This window comes from Podarcis liolepis (assembly GCF_965112155.1).
Source record: "Podarcis liolepis genome assembly, chromosome: 9".
In the NCBI taxonomy this organism is placed as follows: domain Eukaryota; kingdom Metazoa; phylum Chordata; class Lepidosauria; order Squamata; family Lacertidae; genus Podarcis; species Podarcis liolepis.
In genome coordinates, this window is record NC_139564.1 from 38,908,032 (window position 1) to 38,928,082 (window position 20,051).

The 20,051-nt window shown below is 38.9% G+C and overlaps 1 protein-coding gene across 1 annotated transcript in view; it reads right to left on the minus strand.

The window, feature by feature from the left end:
- LRBA (LPS responsive beige-like anchor protein) overlaps nucleotides 1–20,051 on the minus strand; it is a 351,536-nt gene that overhangs the window by 237,213 nt on the left and 94,272 nt on the right. Inside the window, 3 exon segments of the mRNA XM_083520191.1 lie at nucleotides 13,202–13,263; nucleotides 16,998–17,131; nucleotides 17,427–17,505. Coding sequence (XP_083376317.1) covers nucleotides 13,202–13,263; nucleotides 16,998–17,131; nucleotides 17,427–17,505 — 275 coding nt within the window.

Sequence of the window (20,051 nt, forward strand, 5' to 3'; positions counted from 1 at the left end):
CTGATCTGTCCAGAAATGTCATCCTTCCTGCCAATTTCAGAGGCCAATGTTAAACACTCCGATCATCTGCTCCGATGTAGGCTCTAAGGCCTGAACATACACAGTTCCAGGTATTCAATAAGCTAGGTTCAAGGCTTAGAGCATGGGTAGGCAAACTAAGGCCCAATCACCTTCTAAATCCGGCCTGTGGATGGTCTGGGAATCAGTGTGTTTTTACATGAGTAGAATATGTTCATTTATTTAAAATGTATCTCTGGGTTATTTGTGGGGCGTGCCTGGTGTTTTTACATGAGTAGAACATGTGCTTTTATTTAAAATGCATCTCTGGGTTATTTGTGGGGCACAGGAATTCGTTCATTTCCCCCCTCAAAATATAATCCAGCCCCCCACAAGGTCTGAGGGACAGTGGACTAGTCCCCTGCTGAAAAAGTTTGCTGACCCCTAGCTTAGAGTAAAAGGTCCCATCAGTATGGTCACATCACACCCCAAGTCAATTCACACATTGCATTTTCAAATCAGTAGCTGCTTCCTGATGCATTTTAGATCCAGTTCCTCCAGATCCACCTCAAGATCCAACTCTTCCAGCTTCAGCAACTGACTTCATAAAACCTGGACTGAAAAACATACCCCCTCAAGATCTTGATTCAGGTACAGTTGCTTACTGTCTCAGCCAGGTCGTGACATTTAAGTGTTCCTCCACTTACACGGACTCAGGGAATAAATAAATGGGTACAGGCAGTGCTTTATTTTCTTTAAAAAATGTTTAGGGGTACTCTTGTTTTGACTCAAGAAAATCACCATTTTATAGTTCAAATTTGGAAAAATAAATACAGTAAATGGACAAAAGTACAAAGATTCACAAAATGTTTAGGGGTATGTGGACTCCTGCGTACCCCCAGAAAAAAGCACTGAATACAGATACTTCAAAAGTATTTGATGTTGCAAAGCTACATTCAGAGCTCCCCTAGGGAAACTCCAAATGTCGTGCTAATTCTAGTGTTCAGCATCTGTACCAACTTGCAGAAGACACCAAACCAGAGGGTGGGGGGGTTAGACAATTATGCCACTGAAGACAGAATTAGGATTCAAGACGGTGTTAACAGATTGGAGAACTGGGCACAAACTAACAAAATGAATTTCAACAGGGGAAATGTAAGGATCCACATGTAGGCAGGAATAACACATTTTGCAAATCTAAGGTGGGGACAAGTGAATTGGCAATGCTACATGTGAAAAGGATCTAGGGGTCTTAGTAGACCACAAGCTTAACATGAGTCAATAGTATGATACAGCAACCAAAAAAAGAGGGGGGGGGGAAATAAGCTAATAGTATTCTACGCTGCATCAACAGAAGTATAGTATGCTGATAAAAGGGAGTAATAGTACTGCTCTATTCTGCCCTGGTCAGACCACACCTGGAGTACTGTGTCCAGTTCTTGGTGCCACAATTGACAAGCTAGAACATGTGCAGGTGAGGGTGACCAAGATGATCAAGAGTATGGAAGCCAAGCCTTATTGAGGGAGCCCCACCTATCCCTCGCCAAGCCAGTTGAGGGAATTAGTTATGATTCAAGTTCAAGTGAAAAAAAGGAGAGTCTGATTAAACACAGGAATAACTTTTTGACAGTAAGAGCTATATGAACAGTGGAAAAGACTCCCACAAGAGGTGATGGACTCTCCTTCCTTGGAGGTTTTCAAGTAGAGATTGGATGGCCATCTCTCTACTTGAGACTCTTGAATTGCAGGGGATTGGGCTAGATGACTCTTGTAGTCCCTTCCAACTCTAAAATTTTATGATTCTATAATTTTATGACAGAAGGGTAGATTTTGGCAAAGCGTAAGGAGAAATGTGTTGACATGAAAAGGGAAGTTTGGCAATTGAACCAACTACCTCGAGGGGTAGTGGGCTTGGTGGGAATGCTCTGGCCCTGCATTTCTTGCAACAAGCAGAGCATTGGAATGGATGGCCTACTACAGGACCCCCTCCAGTTTTATTATTTATGGTATACGAGAAGGGACAGTTTTGTCAATTATGCAGCTGAACAACTTTGCACAGATCTGAGGCATTAAGTACTTCAAGATTTCTTAGAAATTTATAAGAAAAGAGATTTTTAATATAAAAACATAGCAGTCCGTAAAAAAACCCCCAAAAACCTGCTCTGGGAAAGCAAGCATAGCCAAGCAACATTATTCACCTGATCAATACAGATGGTATTATTTTGATAAGGTGCAATAGAAGTTGCTCTAAGTCCACCCATCTACAAGCTCTCAACAGATGATCATCATTAAACCTCTATCAAGCATCTATGTACTGAATTGTACAAATGTGTTCTATTAGTACGTGGTCTGACTATTTCGCAACACTAGTACTCAAGACAAATGGCAGCTGCTGCCCTCTGAGGTCTGAAGTCAAGTCTTTAGGGAATCTCAAAGCCCAAATGGAAAAAAACAAGGGCTGTTCATTAGAGGCTGCTCCAGGCTAAAACTTTCAAGGCTGCCATTAGAACTATATAGAGGCTAATTATTTTTATAAGGCTAAAAAAAACCACACTACACAATGTGTTTAGATATAAGCAGAAAGTACTTTTTATTCCATTACAGTTGAAAACTATTGCTCTTGTCATCAAAACAAAGGCGGTAAGGAACCAAGATTTTAAAGTCACATTACACTAGTTAAAGAATTTAATTTACCAAAGCCAAAAATGAGCTTTAGGGTGTTCACTTTTATTTCATATGAAATAGTCCAAGAAACTGGTACAATCCAATGTGTGTCCTACATCTGCCTTTTGAGACTGGAGAAGGGGAAGATTTGGTATAACACTGGAAAAAAGGAAACACCATGGAAATTATGTGTAAATCTGACACTTAATGTATATTCAGGTTCTATTCAGTGCCTGAAAGTGTTAAGCACTAGGGGTTTTTTTTGGGGGGGCACTCAGATCAAGACAAAGAAGCAAGGAAAGAAACAATAATAACACCCCCTCCCAAGAAAGGGGAGTTCTGGCAATAGATAAATCTGTTTTTAATGTTCATGGTCAAATCCAGACCATAGCCAAAAAACTGATCCATAACCATTTGTAAAAATTGCATTAAGACTCTATCAATGCAGATTAAATAATTATTAGAATAATTAGCTCTACGAGTCCATTTAGAGAAAGGCTATTACAGCTTTATTCCTTATAGGAAAAACAACATTTGAAAACAACTATGCTAACTCAGTTAAAGGAAGGAAAATGCAAAGAAAACAGATTGAGAATGATTTATATGAATGCATAGTGCTGAAGTTAATTACAACTAACCCAATAAAATAGTGCCTTTATTATTGTACAGCAAGTAATAGCCTTAGACACAGAAAGCAGAGCTCTTTCTACTCTTTTTCGTATGCTCAGTCCCACAGCACACTACATTAAGAATTAAATAAGTTGTAAATATGCCATACAGAAACAGCAGTTTTTAACTAAAAGCAGAAGACTCCCCTGCTGTTTAACCATTCTGTGTATTCCACTCCGAGCAGGCTTCCTATAAACTGGTGTTATATTGTTGTGCAGTAAATACCTGAAATTACCTTATAACGAGAATTTAATTTTAATACTTAAATAGAGAATTTCAAGGCCACAATGAACTTTTGTAGACACAAACTGCAGAGGTACTACTTTTATCTTTCAAAAGAAATAAGCACTAATTTCATACTGCCATATCATGTATTGATAAAATTATCGTGTTTTAAATACTTATTTCATTCCTTCCAGCATAAAGTTTTCTTTCAAAGCCATATGGTGCATATGTTTGTAAAACATACCTATATAGCAGGCTCACAAAATTCAATATCTATTTATTTCACAAGATTTATACATTGCTTTATCATAATAAAACCTCAAAGCAGTTTACAAAAAGAATAAAACATAATTGTCATTAAAAACCCAGTTAAAGGCATTTAAAACTAAATAATTATATCAAGGACAAGCTAAAAACCAGATTAAAACACATGTCAATATTCTCCATATGCCACAGGATTTTCAACCACTTGTGGTACTGTACAGTGGTCTTAGCTAGGACCTCTGAACAAAAATATATTTTGCTGATGGCATGATTCATTGGGTAAGCATCACATCAAACATCCAAATGATTCAACCACAGGAACAAAAAACAAAAAAAAATCTGGCCACCTGTCACATTGTTGGCACATCCTTGTGCACTCTAAAGAAAGATGTAAAAACCTACTCTTATTCATTCAATATCCATTTAGGAAATTTTTACACCACCTTTCACCTACAAGAACCCCCGATCCAGCTTACACAGTTAAAATAGAGATGCAAATATATGAAATAAGAACAATAAAATACAAAATAAGTGAGAGCTAAAGACCAGAGCAACACTAAAACCATTTGTAGCAGAAGAAAAGTTAATGCAATCCAAATGCCCAGAAACAAAAATCTATCAATATGTAACCTAAAGGCTAAAACAAAGGGAACTAACTGAACAAATCCTGTATATTAATAGTCAACTCCTTCTCCAATTCTTGTGTAACTAAAACAGCAACATGCATGTACAGAAGGTAGGTTTGAGTTGGAGGACCCAAACATTTGTAATATGTTTATAAAGGAAGGGAGGGGGAAGATTCCCCCCAAGAGTGTGTTCTGAGCAGGCTTAGTGGCTGCAGAATGCTATGAAGTACTGTATGTAGTTACTATGAAGTACTGTAAGTAGAGACCTGCTGAGTCAAGCCAATAGCCAACTAGTTCAGCACCCGGTTCTCACAAAATAGCTAACCAGATGCCTAGCGGAAACCTGCCAACAGGACCTGAGCACAAGAACACTCTCCCCTACTGTGGTTTCCAGCACGTGGTATACAGAAGCATACTTCCTCCAAATGTGGGGCTGAATGAACAGAAAACTTGGGGCGGGGGATGGAATGCTATCCTGGGGAAAGCATGGCTTGCTGGCAGGCGTTCTTGGTTTGGACCACTCCACTCAACAGTATTTTTCTGCATCTCCTATATGTGAATATAATATACAGGGTGTTAGGGGAGGAGTAGTACCCACAGTGTGAGACACATCAAGCTCCTTCTGGGGTATTTTGTCCACCTTTGGCCCCCACCGTGCACTCAGCTGTCACCTGTGGCTCCCAGAAGCCGTCAGCATGCAACAGCGGCCATACCCAGGAAACTGCTTCAACTGGCTAGCTAAACCAGGTGAGGGTAGCCAATGGGTCTCAAACCCTTGATGAGTTAGGGATTTCCCCTGAATGCGAATATAGGCTCCAATTGATTGAGTGGGCGAGACCAATAATGAATCCAATTGTCAAGAAGGGGGTTTCTGCACATGTTGTAGAGGGAAGTGAGGGATAGGTGGGGCTCACCAACCTGGAAAGGCAGCCATCTAGGAAAGGAAAGCTCTTGATTCTAAACCACTGCTGCCTTGTGGGATATCTTTGGGAGAAGAAAAGGGTAAGGAGCAAACCCTGCACAAATCTGGAATAGAGTCCCTAAGATGGTTGGATGGCACCTTGTACATCTCCATTGGGCAACTCCTACAGCCAGTTTTTTACTCCAGGGAGTACTCAAAGGTATGCAGTATTGGCACCTCTTTTTGTTGTTGTTAAAAGGTGTGGCACTTACTGTAACAACTTCATGATGAGTAAAGGTAAAGGGTAAAGGGACCCCTGACCATTTGGTCCAGTCGTGGCCGACTCTGGGGTTGCGGCACTCATCTCGCTTTATTGGCCGAGGGAGCCGGCGTACAACTTCCAGGTCATGTGGCCAGCATGACTAAGCTGCTTCTGGCAAACCAGAGCAGCGCACGGAAACGCCGTTTACCTTCCCGCCGGATCGGTAACTATTTATCTACTTGCACTTTGACAACAGGAGCTCACCCCGTTGCGGGGATTCAAACTGCCGACCTTCAGATCGGCAAGCCCTAGGCTCTGTGGTTTAACCCACAGTGCCACCCGCATCCCTTCATGATGAGTACCAGCACCTATTTTTCGGGGGGGGGGGCGGAGCACTGCTTACAACCAAGCTGGCCAGACACCTCTTTTGAATTAAATATTATCTCTTCTCTGTTCGAAAACAAAACAAACACTGGATGCCAAAAACTGAACACAAACATTCTGCTCTGAGGGCAACTAATACTGGATATCATATCACTAATAAAGTTATGAGGGAAAATGTCCTCTCAGTATCAGACTCTGTAATTACAGTGCCTATTCGCTCTTGCAAGGCCCAATTTAAACCTGCCACACAGCTTTCATTTGTCCATGCCAGTGCTCTGCACTGCCAGATTCTAGTTTAAAACAGCACTTACTATGTCTGCTGTCCCATATGTAAGCATCCTAAATAGGCCAGCAATCTGTGAGCCTGGCAGACACAATGGTAGCATGCTAAAGCTGAACATGTAGAGGCTAGTGCATGTAGTAAGTACTTTTTAAACATAGCCATCTGTGTGGAAAGCCTACACAGATAAGTGATTTATATGTTGCAGTATCAGGTTTAAAATCAAGCCTGGGTAGCAAGAAACTATCTAAATTGCCTCAAAATAACTGCTCCCACATTTATAATTGGTGTAAAAAGCACACAATTGCTACCACACTCTAGACTTTCTATCCTATGGCCAGTCAGCTTGCATCCATTCCCCTAGTCTAGCCCCTTTTTCCTAAGCTCTCAAATTAAAGAGAAAAGCTGTAAAACAGCAGGTTCTCAAATTAAAGCACACTTTATGTTCAGGGGTCTCCACACTTATAGGCTGACTTCCTGTCAGGAAGAGCTCTATTTCACTGCCTAGCCCAATCAGCAGGGAGCTCACAGAATTAAGTGCCAGTTGATATTACTTTGTTTTACATTTACCACCCATGAGAATATTGTTCAAAGATCCAGTTAGAAAACCAGCATGGTATCATCCTTCTGACTAGACTGCCAAACCACAGGGTGTGCTCTCTTAGCACAAAATTCACCTTAAATGGTTGGGTTTTTTAAGTCCTAGTGTGCGAATGAAGCAATAGGATGCCTTGAGGTTTGAGGGGGAGGACGGGGCCCTTGCTTCTGCAGCTAAATTATGACCTTTTAGTTCTTAACATCTGCAGTGGGATACTTTAACTTACAATTGCTCTGCTGTTTTGCCCCTGCCCCCATCAAATAAAACCCCTTACTGAAAATACTGAATTTATATATATTAGAATAATGCAATTTTTCAAGTGTGGTCACTAAAATAATTAAGGGAAATTGAAGCATGTGTGCACACACCAAACAGCAGGACTACATATCTGTAATTTATGTTAAAGTACTGCTTTGTTTTGCATATGTTCCTTAATATGTATAAGTGTTTCTGGTATTCAAGAGATGGTCTCCAACATCCTTTAAGCATAGAGAGTCTTATCTTGAACACCACACAATGTTCAGACCAGTTAGGCTAGTCTTCACTCTGATGAATCTAAATGTACGTTTCCTCCTCAGGATCAAAGTTTTCTCTTTTTGGGCGTGGGGGTGGGAATGTTCTGCAAGTTGGAAGCAGCAGCAAATAGGCTGCATGTGCTTGCTGCCTCTATGTTTGATCAAGAAACTCTTTTTCAACTCCCAGCCCCCAATGGAGTGATTTTGACAGCACTGAGATTCCTACATTCCAATGTGAAACAGAGAGGAAGTTGTGCTCACGTCACTACGATAATTCACTGTGAGTAATTATCTTTTTGGAATTCAAACATGAGAAGGAAAGGGCCCATCTGAATTTCCAAATCAGCGTCATTGCTTTATAAACATGGCATTTGTGTTCAACCTTCACAGACTTTCCCGGAATTCGAAGGCAGTATTTATAATAAACCCTTTAAAAAACCCACACATTTAAATAAATTAGGGAGTTTTTATTTCCAACTAGATATTCTGCTATGCCAGGTTGGGAACCTGCGGCCCTCCAATAATTGTTAGACTACAAGTCCCACCTGTCCCAGCCAGTGGTCAATGGTTAGAGATGATAGGAATTTAGTATAACAACATCTGTAGGGTCAGAGGTTCCCATTCCTGTCCTGTGATGAAGAAACTGAACTCTTCTATTTTCCAAGTAAGCGGTTTAGCAGTGAAGGCAGAAACATACAGGAGGTCCCACATAGTGATACCAGTTATCCAAGTAAGTAAGTTACGACTTTGTAAAAGGTTGTCTGTAGCATATAAAGGGAGAGGAAGGAGATGAGAATGGCATGTCCTGAATGTCCCATTTCAACAGCCCTCTTATTGGAAGCATTTCTCAGAGAAATCAACGACTTAAGTATGTATGATTGAGCAGGAGATGTGCCATGCACCAAACCCCACATAACGCACACAGCTTCTTGCTAAATAAGACTTTAAGTTACAAGAATTTGAAACTGTCCTTTTGCTACCGCTTTTCATTTCTGGGTGAACATTCTAGTACCAAATCAGAACTATAGCCTAATCCTGGGTTTCTTTATTGATTTCTATGGGCTGTTTCACTTTCAACCCAGGGATAATATAACATGGATTTTGCAATGTGAACCTTGAAATTAACTATCCAGACAAAGGAGATGCTTCTCAGTCTTCTATAGTTCGCTGTCATCTATGTTTTGAAAAGGTTTGGATGCTTGCCGCATAGGTCGTACCCAAGATTTCAATGATGTGATTGTTACATGAAAGTTGCATATGGGTCCCCTTGAATTGAGAACTTGTAAGCAATTAGGCTACTCAGATAAGTATAATAGATCACAAAAGCCTTGCCCTGAGTAAGTACCTTAGCTCAGGGGTCAGCAAACTTTTTCAGCCTTGGGCCGGTCCACTGTCCCTCAGACCATGTGGTGGGCCGGACTATATTTTGGGGGGAGAAATGAACGAATTCCTGTGCCCCACAAATAACCCAGAGATGCATTTTAAATAAAAGGACACATTCTACTCATGTAAAAACACGCTGATTCCCGGACCGTCCGCGGACCGGATTGAGAAGGCGATTGGGCCACATCTAGCCCCCAGGCCTTAGGTTGCCTAACCCTGCCTTAGCTTATCACTATGTTTCTTTTAAGTTACAGGTGTATCCACACCAAGTCATGGGCAATTTCAGAGGGAACCTGAGACACAGATTTTTCTAGGCAGCATGCCAGATAGTCAAGGTATTTTATTAGGAGTCACTTAAGTGCAGATTTCTGATTCCTTTTCGTGCATTAAGTTTTCATAATCCTAACTAGGATACAAGAAATTTATTTATTTTTTTAAAAAATGGGTCTACTGGAGCAGGGATTTTACTTCTTATAGCTGAAAGTTGAGGGCTTATTCTAAATCAGATCATCTGAAGTAAAAATGCTGATCTTACATGAGAGTCCCATGGCGATTTAGTGGTTCTTGCTCTTCCACCACCTATACAAAAGTCTTTTCTTTTGCAATTGTAAGAGTTACATAGAATTTTCACCTATTAATTTAAAGTAATCTGAAAATAACAGTTTTAATCCAAAGGAACAGGATACAGATAGGATGACAGAACTCGCAGCCTTTTCTGGATGCGTCATATGCACCACCTAATATCCTCTCCAAAAAAAGGGTTTAAAATACAAATAAATGTGCAACATCAAACACAAATATTTTAGAGCAGAGAGTATTTTAAAAGACTGAATTTTAATAAGCTTCAGTACAATTAATTCAGAGAAATAGCTCAGTTAATAGATCTGATAAATAAATCATTGTACACATGGGAATCTTCACTTACATGCACTTGAATCTGTATGTGCAACCCTACAGAAATCAGCAGTGTTTTTACTCCAAATAGAATCTAACAATACCTTTATATATGAATGGTGTACTACAGTAGCAAAGAAGTAGCTCTACATACATTAAGGATATGATTCATTTGAAAGTAACACGATGCTGAGGATTTCATTCTTTTGGCTGTTTTAATTACTTGGACAGGAAGCTGGGCCCAGACTAGATGGTATTTCTAGTTTCAATGTACTATATGCATTTCTGATAAATGGGAAAAGAATAGATGACCTGGCAGAAGGCTCAGACAATAACATGTGATTTACAGGACATAAATGCAGCTACTATAAGATTTATCTGACAGCCCTCTACGATAGTGGACTGTTGAGTATCCGATGGAATGATTTCTAGTCTGGAAAGTCTACTACTGAGTAGCCATACACATTATTTATTTATTAGATGTTTTGGGTTGAAACCATTTTTAAATGATGCACTTCACAATGCTCAGCCATAAATTTAGCTTTAAACTCTGGAGGGGAGGTAGTGTTATTGGAATGTATGTCAGACTGAATTAGGATGAGCAACACAATGCTTTTATAAAGTGGCCTTGAATGCAACGCTGAGTCCTTCAAAAATGATATTAATGTCAAATAAGCAGGAACACTTTTCTGTTAATATTAAATGCAGAATTCCTTATGTTGCAATAGTTAGATAGGAAGGTAAGTATTCAGTGTCAGAACTGAACGTCACTTTAAAAACTGCTTTAGGATGTTGGGTTATTTTTGTACATTCAGCTGGATTGTTACGCAGAGCAAAGTAATACTATGTTAAACAACTTGAAATTTTGCCCTCCCAGGGAGGGGGAGAACTAAGACACTCCAAAGATACATATGGCAGCAAAATACTGCTGAACAAAATGGATTTTTTACTGTACTACAATACAGAATAATCTTACAAGAGCCTCAACAAAAGTTGTAAGTCTTGTTTTGTCTTTTTTAATCCTTGTCAAAATAATGAACATTTTTTTCTCAAACCACAGGTATTTGGGAAATGATGTGTCAGACAAAGCCTAACAGTAAAGCAAGACTAATAGGTATGAGTAAATAATATGAGGTATGAGAGAATTACTGATTAATATTAGGTACATATCACAAAAGTATTAATCAAAGCAGAGATCTAATTTAGCATCATGTCCAACAAATTTGTAAAGTTTTAAATCATGCTTGCAGATGCTTATTTGTAACTACTTTGTATTATTTATGTGATTAAAAACTAGTTTTTGACCTGATCTTTCGATCTTTGGCACTCCTTCCTCTCCATCTCTTCTTAAAAAATTAATTAAACTTTTAGCAAGAGGGTCGCTTCACTTCCCCCCTCCCTTGTCCCACAAAAAGAAAAAAAATCAATCAAACTCAACCCCATCTCCTTCCAGTATCTGTAAAATGTCGAGCTGAAATTCAATTTCATATCTCTCAAGCTTTCATGTAGCAACAGACAGTTTACCTCTTAAGAAAATAAATCACTTCTGTGATTGCCATACTGACCTCTCTGAATTAGGAAAATTCAGAGTGAAAAATGTAATTATCACCCCAGATCAAATCTGTATACATCTGGAGCTAATTTGATTTCTTACACCACTTTTGCACAGTCAACGAAATATTTTAGCTACTCTTTGGTATGAAAGGATGTTATGGGTTTGGTTTGCTGTATTGGTTTATTTCAAGTATTTCATATAAAACGTTATGTTTCACTGCTACCAACTCAACTAACCCATTGCCATATTCTAACATTAGATTACCATTAAAACAGCACTGTGACATGTATGACAAATAGGCACATTAGAGCATGTCATTTATTCCATTTTAGATTGCATCAGTACCAACACTATCCAGTGTGGAGACACACAGCAGTTCTCAAGGTACACTTCGTTTTGCTTTTTTGAGCCAAGAAACAAAGGGGACATAACTGAAACTTTGTTATTATTTCCAGTATACAGTAAGGAGCATTTTAACCCAAATAATTTTTATGCATTGAGTGCTAATGTTCAAAATACATTTCAAGTAGTATATCTACACTTCAGAAGATGACATTTTTAAAACAAACAAACAAACAAACCCTGTCATGGAAAACAAGAACTGAAATTGGATGAAAACTCTAGATTAAGTAACACATAAATTAAGTAACACATAGCAAGCTTATATGCATTCCAAGGAGAAGAGGAGGAGGAGGAAGAAGAGGAGGATGAGAAAGAAGAAGCAATCCTGTCAACATGGTTCTGACTACATCGCTGAATAATAAGGCAACTAGAAACATAACTGGCTCTTCAGTAGTTCATTGCAAAAATCCATTAGGTGTAATCTCCAGAAGTAATTGTTTTTATTGCACTTTATTGTCAATGCAGGTTATTGATTTTTCACACCTTCTATGATTCTTTCATTTGTATTCATGAAATGTCCATCAGCACAGTCTAAATACATTTGGCAATATAAGCACTAAAACGAATAAATCGATGTAAAAAAAACATTAATTTTACATTATCCTTATTCGTCAGGCAAGTAAACCATAAGGGCTTTAAATGAAGGTCAAAGGTTTTGAAATGGGTCAAAACCCTTGACCTCTAGACCAATAACCTTCCCATTAAAAAAGGCTATTTTAAAGTTTTAAGTAGGGGAATTTACTACCAGGAAGGTATCATTTTTAAAATGCCAAAAAGAAAAGCTCGATAGAAACCTCATATATAATTACAATGGAGAAAACTAGGAGATGAGTAAAGTGCTATTTGATCTACTACATACTATTATTTGTTGACAACTCTAATTTTTCAGATTAGATTTTCTGTTAATCAAAGTGAAGTGTAACACTGCTTTTCAGAGCAGCAGACATACTGTGTTTCACAGATCAGAAAATTCAAATAGATGGCAACTGTGGTTCAGTTTTCCCCTCAAGCTAGCTAATAAAAAGTGATCAGCAAGGAGCACTATATATTTTAGAGTTTTTTTACAAATACAAAAAGGCAAAACCTTTCCTTCCAACATATCTGAAATACAATTATACTGAATCCATGTCAAAAACCTTTATTTCACAGATTTACCTGCTTAAATATAAAGTTACTTAATCCAGTGTATGGACCATTATTAAAATCCTGGAAAAGGTTAAGGAAACCAAAATTTTAGGACATTATCCAACTGATCACATGAGATAAACTAGTTTGTGTAAAGCTTTCATCTTCAGCTGGTGGGTCATACCCCAGTCTAATAAGGATGCTTTTTGGACCACTATGCATTTTGGACCTTTTTCTTAAGAGAAGGCAAAAGGGAAGGGAAAATATGGGGGAGGGGCGAGGAGAGAGAGAGAAAAGACAGTCATATATGGAAAAAAATTAAAAGTAGGGCCTCATGATGTAGGCTAGGGTTAAAGGTGAATCCAGAAAGGTCAAAGACTACTGCTTCAAATCATAATTGCAATTGTAAAGGATTTTTTTTTAGCAGCAACTCACTTTCAAATCAATTGTAACCCACCTGAGAACAAAGTAGCATGACCAGCTCCACAACAGAACTACTAGATTTCATGCACACCAAACCTAAAGAAAAAGAAAATATAAAAGATATATAGTGATCTACTTGGGTTTATGTTGCAATTCATATTTAGTACCTCCTAGAAATCCTACCCAAGAGTCTATTTTGTTAGTATTCTCTCTGTATTGTCAGTATGGTTTATATTAACAAAAGGAGAAATCTTACAGCTTCAATTTGTTTTAGCATTCAACCCTAATATATCAGTATAAAACATGCTAAAAGCAGGCACCAGTTTTAATCACTGCCATGCAGTATTTTGATATAAAATGATGCCTTGGAGCTATTTAGCTGAGATTACATAAATATTTGTGTTCCAAGTTAATAAACGCATACATAGCATATGGTATATTGATTTATAGTACTTACATTTCTTCACCTTGGAGTGGGTTGATCATTATATATGCAGAGAAGGGAAATGGCTCTATGACCTTTGCTTTCTCCATTGAGCTCTCTCCCTTCAGCCCTCCAGCTATCAATCAAGTTTCCATTTTGTTTCATGGCAGCAGACATCCCAAACACTCTTATTAGTACTTTGACCCTTGACCCTCACCTAAACCTTAGGGGGGAGTGGAGTGCAAGCAGTACCTATACATTTGTGATTAGTTTATAAACTAATTTGGTTATTATTAGCAATTCACACTTCATACTAGTTTCCTAGTATAATGTGAAAAGGTGTTATCACAGCCTAAGATGGTAGAGTTTCTAGTTATTAACCTGTGCTTCAACATATTGAAAACTGTTTTGTTTTGGTTTTGCTCCTCTTTCGGATCAATTATTAATAAAACTAGAAAAGCTAACTAAGTCAGCAATATTCAGCATTTAGTGGGTTAGAAAAATATAAAGTCAATAGAGCTAAAGCTGTAGGGCACCTTTTTACTCATATTCTTCTAAACAAGATGTCACAACAATGTAGCTCCCACTGTAAGCACCATACCTAAAAACATAAAACCAGAAACTCGCCACTCACAATGCAATATAATATAGTCTGCACATCTGTTTCACCATCACACATTGAAATACACAAACCTTTTCAAAAAGATGATTGCTGTAAAAATTAACTACTAGTATTCGAAACAGTTGCTGAAATTTATTCAAGAACCAAATGCTGGTTCTGGAAATACCCACAACAGCCACATTCAAACATAACAGTAAGCCAAGGGCCTAAACTAAACTGCATGAGCTGCATGCTGGTACACGCAGCATGATCACTAGTACTTTTCCTTTCCCCTGGAATGAGTAGGGAATCAAAGTAGGGAAAGCTTAGTGTTATATCTAAACCTGGGATCATGGTTTGTGTGCCCTAAGAAACCACAACTGCTAAACAGGTTTAAACCATGATTTGTTGTTGGCTTACTGGCTGTCAATTGTTAGGACAGAGCAGGGCACGATCCCAGGTTCAGATGAATGCTTAGCTGTTCCCTTCCATGTTTGTTTATTGCTCATGCCAAGGGAGAAGTAAAGTCGGAGTGATCAGGCTGCATGCACCAGCATGTGCACAGTATGGTTTATTAAGCCAAGAACCATGGCTTACTAATAGGTGAAAGCATACTTGATATGTACAAAATCTTGTTTCAGGAATTTTACAACACAGGAAAGCATTTTAAGACTTCTTTTTAAATGGGCAAACCAATCAACATTCTGCATTGAAAGACGACTCAGTAAAGAAAGCTTCTTCAAAATGGCCGGTGCCAGTTTTTATTGCACATTCCTCTACTATTCTTAGTTAAATAATAACTGCATGTTCTGTGAAATGGCTGAAAGAAACCAATTATGATGGAATCATAATCCTTCATAATTTTATTTTGTTACCAAATCTTTCTAGCTTCAAACAGAAGTGTGTTACATGCATTACAGTGAAATATGCCAGTATTGAGAAACCACATATTTGTTTCTATGATCTAATGGACTTCCAATTGCCTTGAAGTGTTCTCCTCTCCAACAAGAGAGTGCCACATCTGTACCTACGAACACATCATAGTATCTAGTGCCACTCACTTTACCCCCATGGAAGTGGTTATGTGCTCTAATTTGGAGGCATGGTAGAAGTTACTGGAAGAATCACAGAAACTAGACACCTAAATGAAAAATGGGCATCGAAACGGGCAAAGGGGGGAATCAGCACTGTGAATGATTGTATGCTAAGAATCAATCCAGGAGAGGAGAACAAGCCCTTTAAACCAAATTGTCTAGTTCACAAATCATTTCTGCCTCCTAATACTCTATCTTAATTCTGCCCAGCAAAAGACCACCATCTGCCTGCTTTGTTATAAGGCAAGTTTCTCTGTGCAAATCAGTCTCAGATGTTCAAGGGTACTGTGTGTTTCCTGCTCTCCTGTTTCTCTAGAAACTGCCTTTCCCTCTCATGTTTTTCCACTCTACAAATTGCTTCTCTTGGAACTTTTTTGCAAGAAGTTTTTCTTATTCATTCAATCTGCAAAATACTGAAGAGAACCTGCTCTCAGCCTCTTTGATATTAAAACTATACAGTACCTTACATTGATCTTGATACACTTGGCTGCTTCAACCTTTGAAACTGACAGCGCATCTAGATCATACAGACTTTTTGCTGGACAAGCAATGCTAAATACATTTCCCCCGCCCCCTTTAAAATCAGAACAGAACCTATGCCATCATATGCAAGAAGGAATTTTGCTCTTTAAAAGGCACTAAGCTATTCAATAGTCACAAAGGAATAGAAGAACTGGTTTAATCTAATCTTATATCCTATTTATGGCATTGATAAAGAGAAGATGCTTCAGTCAAAGGCAAAAGTTCAACAAAAATTCTAGTCTACCAGTGAACTTGAATTCTTGCTAAACTTTGCCTATGAATGGCTGTTGAAAATGATAGCCCCCCTTTAAAGGCTAATGCCACCCAATACTGTTCTGATTCCTACCTCCTACAACTTATAGCAGGGATGGGGAACCTGTTGCTGTCCAGATCATTCTAGCCAGCATGATGATAGAAGATATAAGCTCAAGAGTATCTGGAGGGTCAGATGTTCCCCATCAGTGACTAAGACAGCTAGAATGATGGCAAGGGTATCTCAACCTGAAACACTGAGAACCAGGCTGTTAAATGAAACTGGTGAAGTATACAAGCCCTTCTGAGTCTAGAATGGCTGTAACATGAAGCCAATGCAGCTACAATAGGCTACATCTTTGCTTTAATGGAGTAATGGCAGAGAAGGAGAACAAGAGAGACAAAAAGAGAGGATTGGCCATGAGAAGAACCAATTTAAAAAGAACATTAGAGAAGGAGAAGTGGATGGAACGAACAGCTTAACAGATAGAACGAGGGCATTTAAGTTCCTGGGGAGGAAGAAAGACCGGGAGACAGTCTTGTACTGTCTTGTACTGCATGTACACTGGAGTTCTCAGCACCCGCTTTCTTAATGCAGGTCCTTACACCTTACAAAAAGGCTAATTATTGGAGACTGTCCTTTTTTAGTATTTGATGTAGCATGAGGGTCTGCAACATGAACAGGGGAAAAAATGACAACTCCAATATGTATATATCATCTTATGAACCTTTGGAGAGCCTACCCATAGTAGATGAAAAATAATCCTACGATTTAGATAATAGAATATCATAGAAGTTAATAGGAAAATTCTAGTGTGATTTGGGTATTGCTTAAAGAATTCCATTACATAAAAAGTAACATTAAAAACTTCATCCTTTTTGCATTTTTAAGTATTAAAGTATTTAACCTTATAAGGAATTAAAGGGGGGAACTTACTTGTACCTTCTATCAGTAGCTCTTGCCCATGGCTACCCAAAAGAGTACGTGACAGGAAAGGAGCAAAATCCACAAATATCTCTCTCAGAAGTGGGGCAGCCTTTTCCAAAGCATGCTCAAGCCTTTCTGTAATGCTAAGAGATTGACAAGGTTGAAGAGGGGGACCCCAGGAAGCTAAAATAATATGAATATATGTGCACAAAAGTACAAAATGCATCAACAGGAGTTCCCAAACCAGTTGCTAAACACCACTGTGCTTTATTTCTTTTTAAGTTACAGTAGTAGTGATAGAAATCTAAAACTTCCTATTGACCTCAAATGAAAGAGCACAATCCACTCCGAAGTGAAGAGTGAGTCCCATAATTACTTAAATAAATAGGAAAGTGATACACCCCGGTTCAAGAAAGTTAAAAGTTATTTAAAAAATACCTCATGTTTGAAGCAGAATCCTCAGGCACAGAAGAAACTGTAGGAACAGATGGTAATCTTGAATTTGACGATCCACTGCCTGCAGAAGATTTTAATAGAGCTTAGATAGCATATTAGCATATGAAGCTTCCTTAAATGGATTCAGACCATGGGTCCATCAAATTCAGAGCTGTTTACTGAGACAATACTCTGTGGTAACAGCTCTCCACAGCCTTAAGCAGAGATCTTCATTAGTTCTATTATCCAAGATCCTTTTAGCTCAAGATACCAGTGACTGAAATGTACATCATCAGTGGAAAACCAGGCCAGTATGGCCAAGCCATGCCCACCTGCCAAATGACATATGATGTAGGAAGGGTAAAAGGCACCTGGACCAAAAGGAGCTTCTGAAATGCCTATTAGCTGATGATTGGTGCTTCAGATGAATCATGTACAGTGCTTCTGAGAACAGCAGTCTTTGCAAGCCCCTTACAAATAACCCTGTGGTGCTTTGAAGTCCCAACAATCAGATTCAAAGCACCACATCACTTGACCTTGCTGTAATGTCAGGTGAGTGGTCCCACCCTCCAGTCCAAATGGGATGTAGGGGAGATAAGGATCTGGTTGTTAGGATCAACTTCCTTGACAGGGTTAAGCTATGCCCTGTCTGTATCTGCACAGGAAGCAGACAGGTCACACACCCTAATTCCATGCTTTCACACAATGAATGCCCCCAAAATGCACATGTGGGCTTGATATTACCTGTATTAATTTTCACATTTTTATTTGATTTACACAGCTCCCTCTCTAGCTTTGCAACATTTGTTGCAAAGATGCTGCTTAACAAAGTTCCTTGTGCATCAAAGGCCTGGCATTCTCACAAAGTGAGGTACAGGCTTCCTTTTTAAGCAAGTTTGCAGTACACTTCTGTTACATGGTCCACCGCAAATCAACTAGCAGTCCTCCATGTTGCCAGAAGTGTGCCTGAACCACTATAAATTCTGAACCACTGAAACAAGGTCAGCAATAAATATGAAGACATCCTGGATAACACTTGCAAACATGTTGCTGTTGCATACCCTACCACCTGCCATGACACTAGTACCTCTTTAGCATTCCATATGCAGCCATCTCTAGGCACTCAGCCTTCAGTGGTGGTGCTTCAGAAATATGTCCTCCATCACATATATCTTTTGAAAAATAGTCTACCTTGGGGACAGGAGATGGTTGGGAAAAAAGGGTGATACAATGCAAGGGACAATTTCATCAGGGAAAGTCAGGTCACGGATGTTTTGGACACAACAAAGGGCTAAAATAAGGATGCCAGATGCTGTGGGAGGGGGGAATAATGGTTTGCTATTGTTCTTAGCTTCATTATGTGAGATACACACCACACACACACACACAAACATTGTAATTTTATGTTGAGAACCACCTTGACATCTACGGATGAAGGGTGGTATACAAATTTAATCAATAATAATATTAAAATCTGAGATAATTTTTTCCACTAATAGCTTGCAGGACTTTCCAACAGAAGCATCAATGCAAACATCTCTTCCTTCAGGTGAGAGACTGTTGACTGACAGAAAGATGGAGAGGAGGAAGAAAGAAGTCCCCCTTCTTTTTCTTTCCTTTGGAAACTTGAAATGTTTTGGGGATCCTATTTGTTTAGAGCTTGCTAACCCCAGGCAAAATTTAAGAGTAAGCACTATCAGGCAAAGAATCTGTTTTCTTCGAAAGGGAAAGCATTCCTAACCACCTTGGGTAGCTAACTTTGACAAAAAGTATGAACTGCTATCAGTTAAAACTTGCCTCTATGTAGCAGGCCTAGGAAATAACCTCAAAAAAACCCTACTAGTATTTTTGTTCAAAGTGAATAAGTTAAAGTTGTTCCAATAAGAGTACACCTATGATCTTAAAAATTTGTTTGCTCCTCAGAAACATAATTGCCAGGTATCAAATAGTAACTGGAGGGGCTGAAGCATGTAGCAGAATGAAACCTTGCTAAAGCTTCAAATATTGGGGTGCGGGTAGGAATAGACCAATTCCATAATGACCTGATCTATCAAAATAGGATGCCTCTATTTCTCCAACATACGATGGACGGACAACACAAAGCTTGAGATGTGTTTCTAATTATTATTTGAGGCTCTGCCCATGATTTTGTTCTGCTGTTGCCCCAGTTTTTGCTGCCATGTTTCCTAATGAGTAGAAGAATGCCAGTCACAGTAAATGGCAGTGAATAGGTGGGGAATCTATAGGTGAAGAATCCATAAAAAGAGCTGCAATGAATCGTATTGTTGTAGAGTTGGAAGGGGCCACCAAGTGTCATCTAATCTAACCTCCTGCAATGCAGGAATCTTAGCTTAAGCATCCATGATATGACAGATGGCCATCCAACCTCTGCTTGAAAACCTTCAATGATGGAGAGTCCACCACCTTCCAGGGGAGTGCATCTCACTGTTGAACAGCTCTTACCATCTGAAAGCTATTCCTAACATTTAGTCAGAATCTCCTTGATTGTAATTTGAATCCATTGATTCGGGTCCTACCCTCTGAAGCAGGAGAAAACAAGCTTGCTCCATCTTCCATGGGACAGCCCTTCAGATATTTGAAGATGGCTACCATTACTCAAGTCTTCTC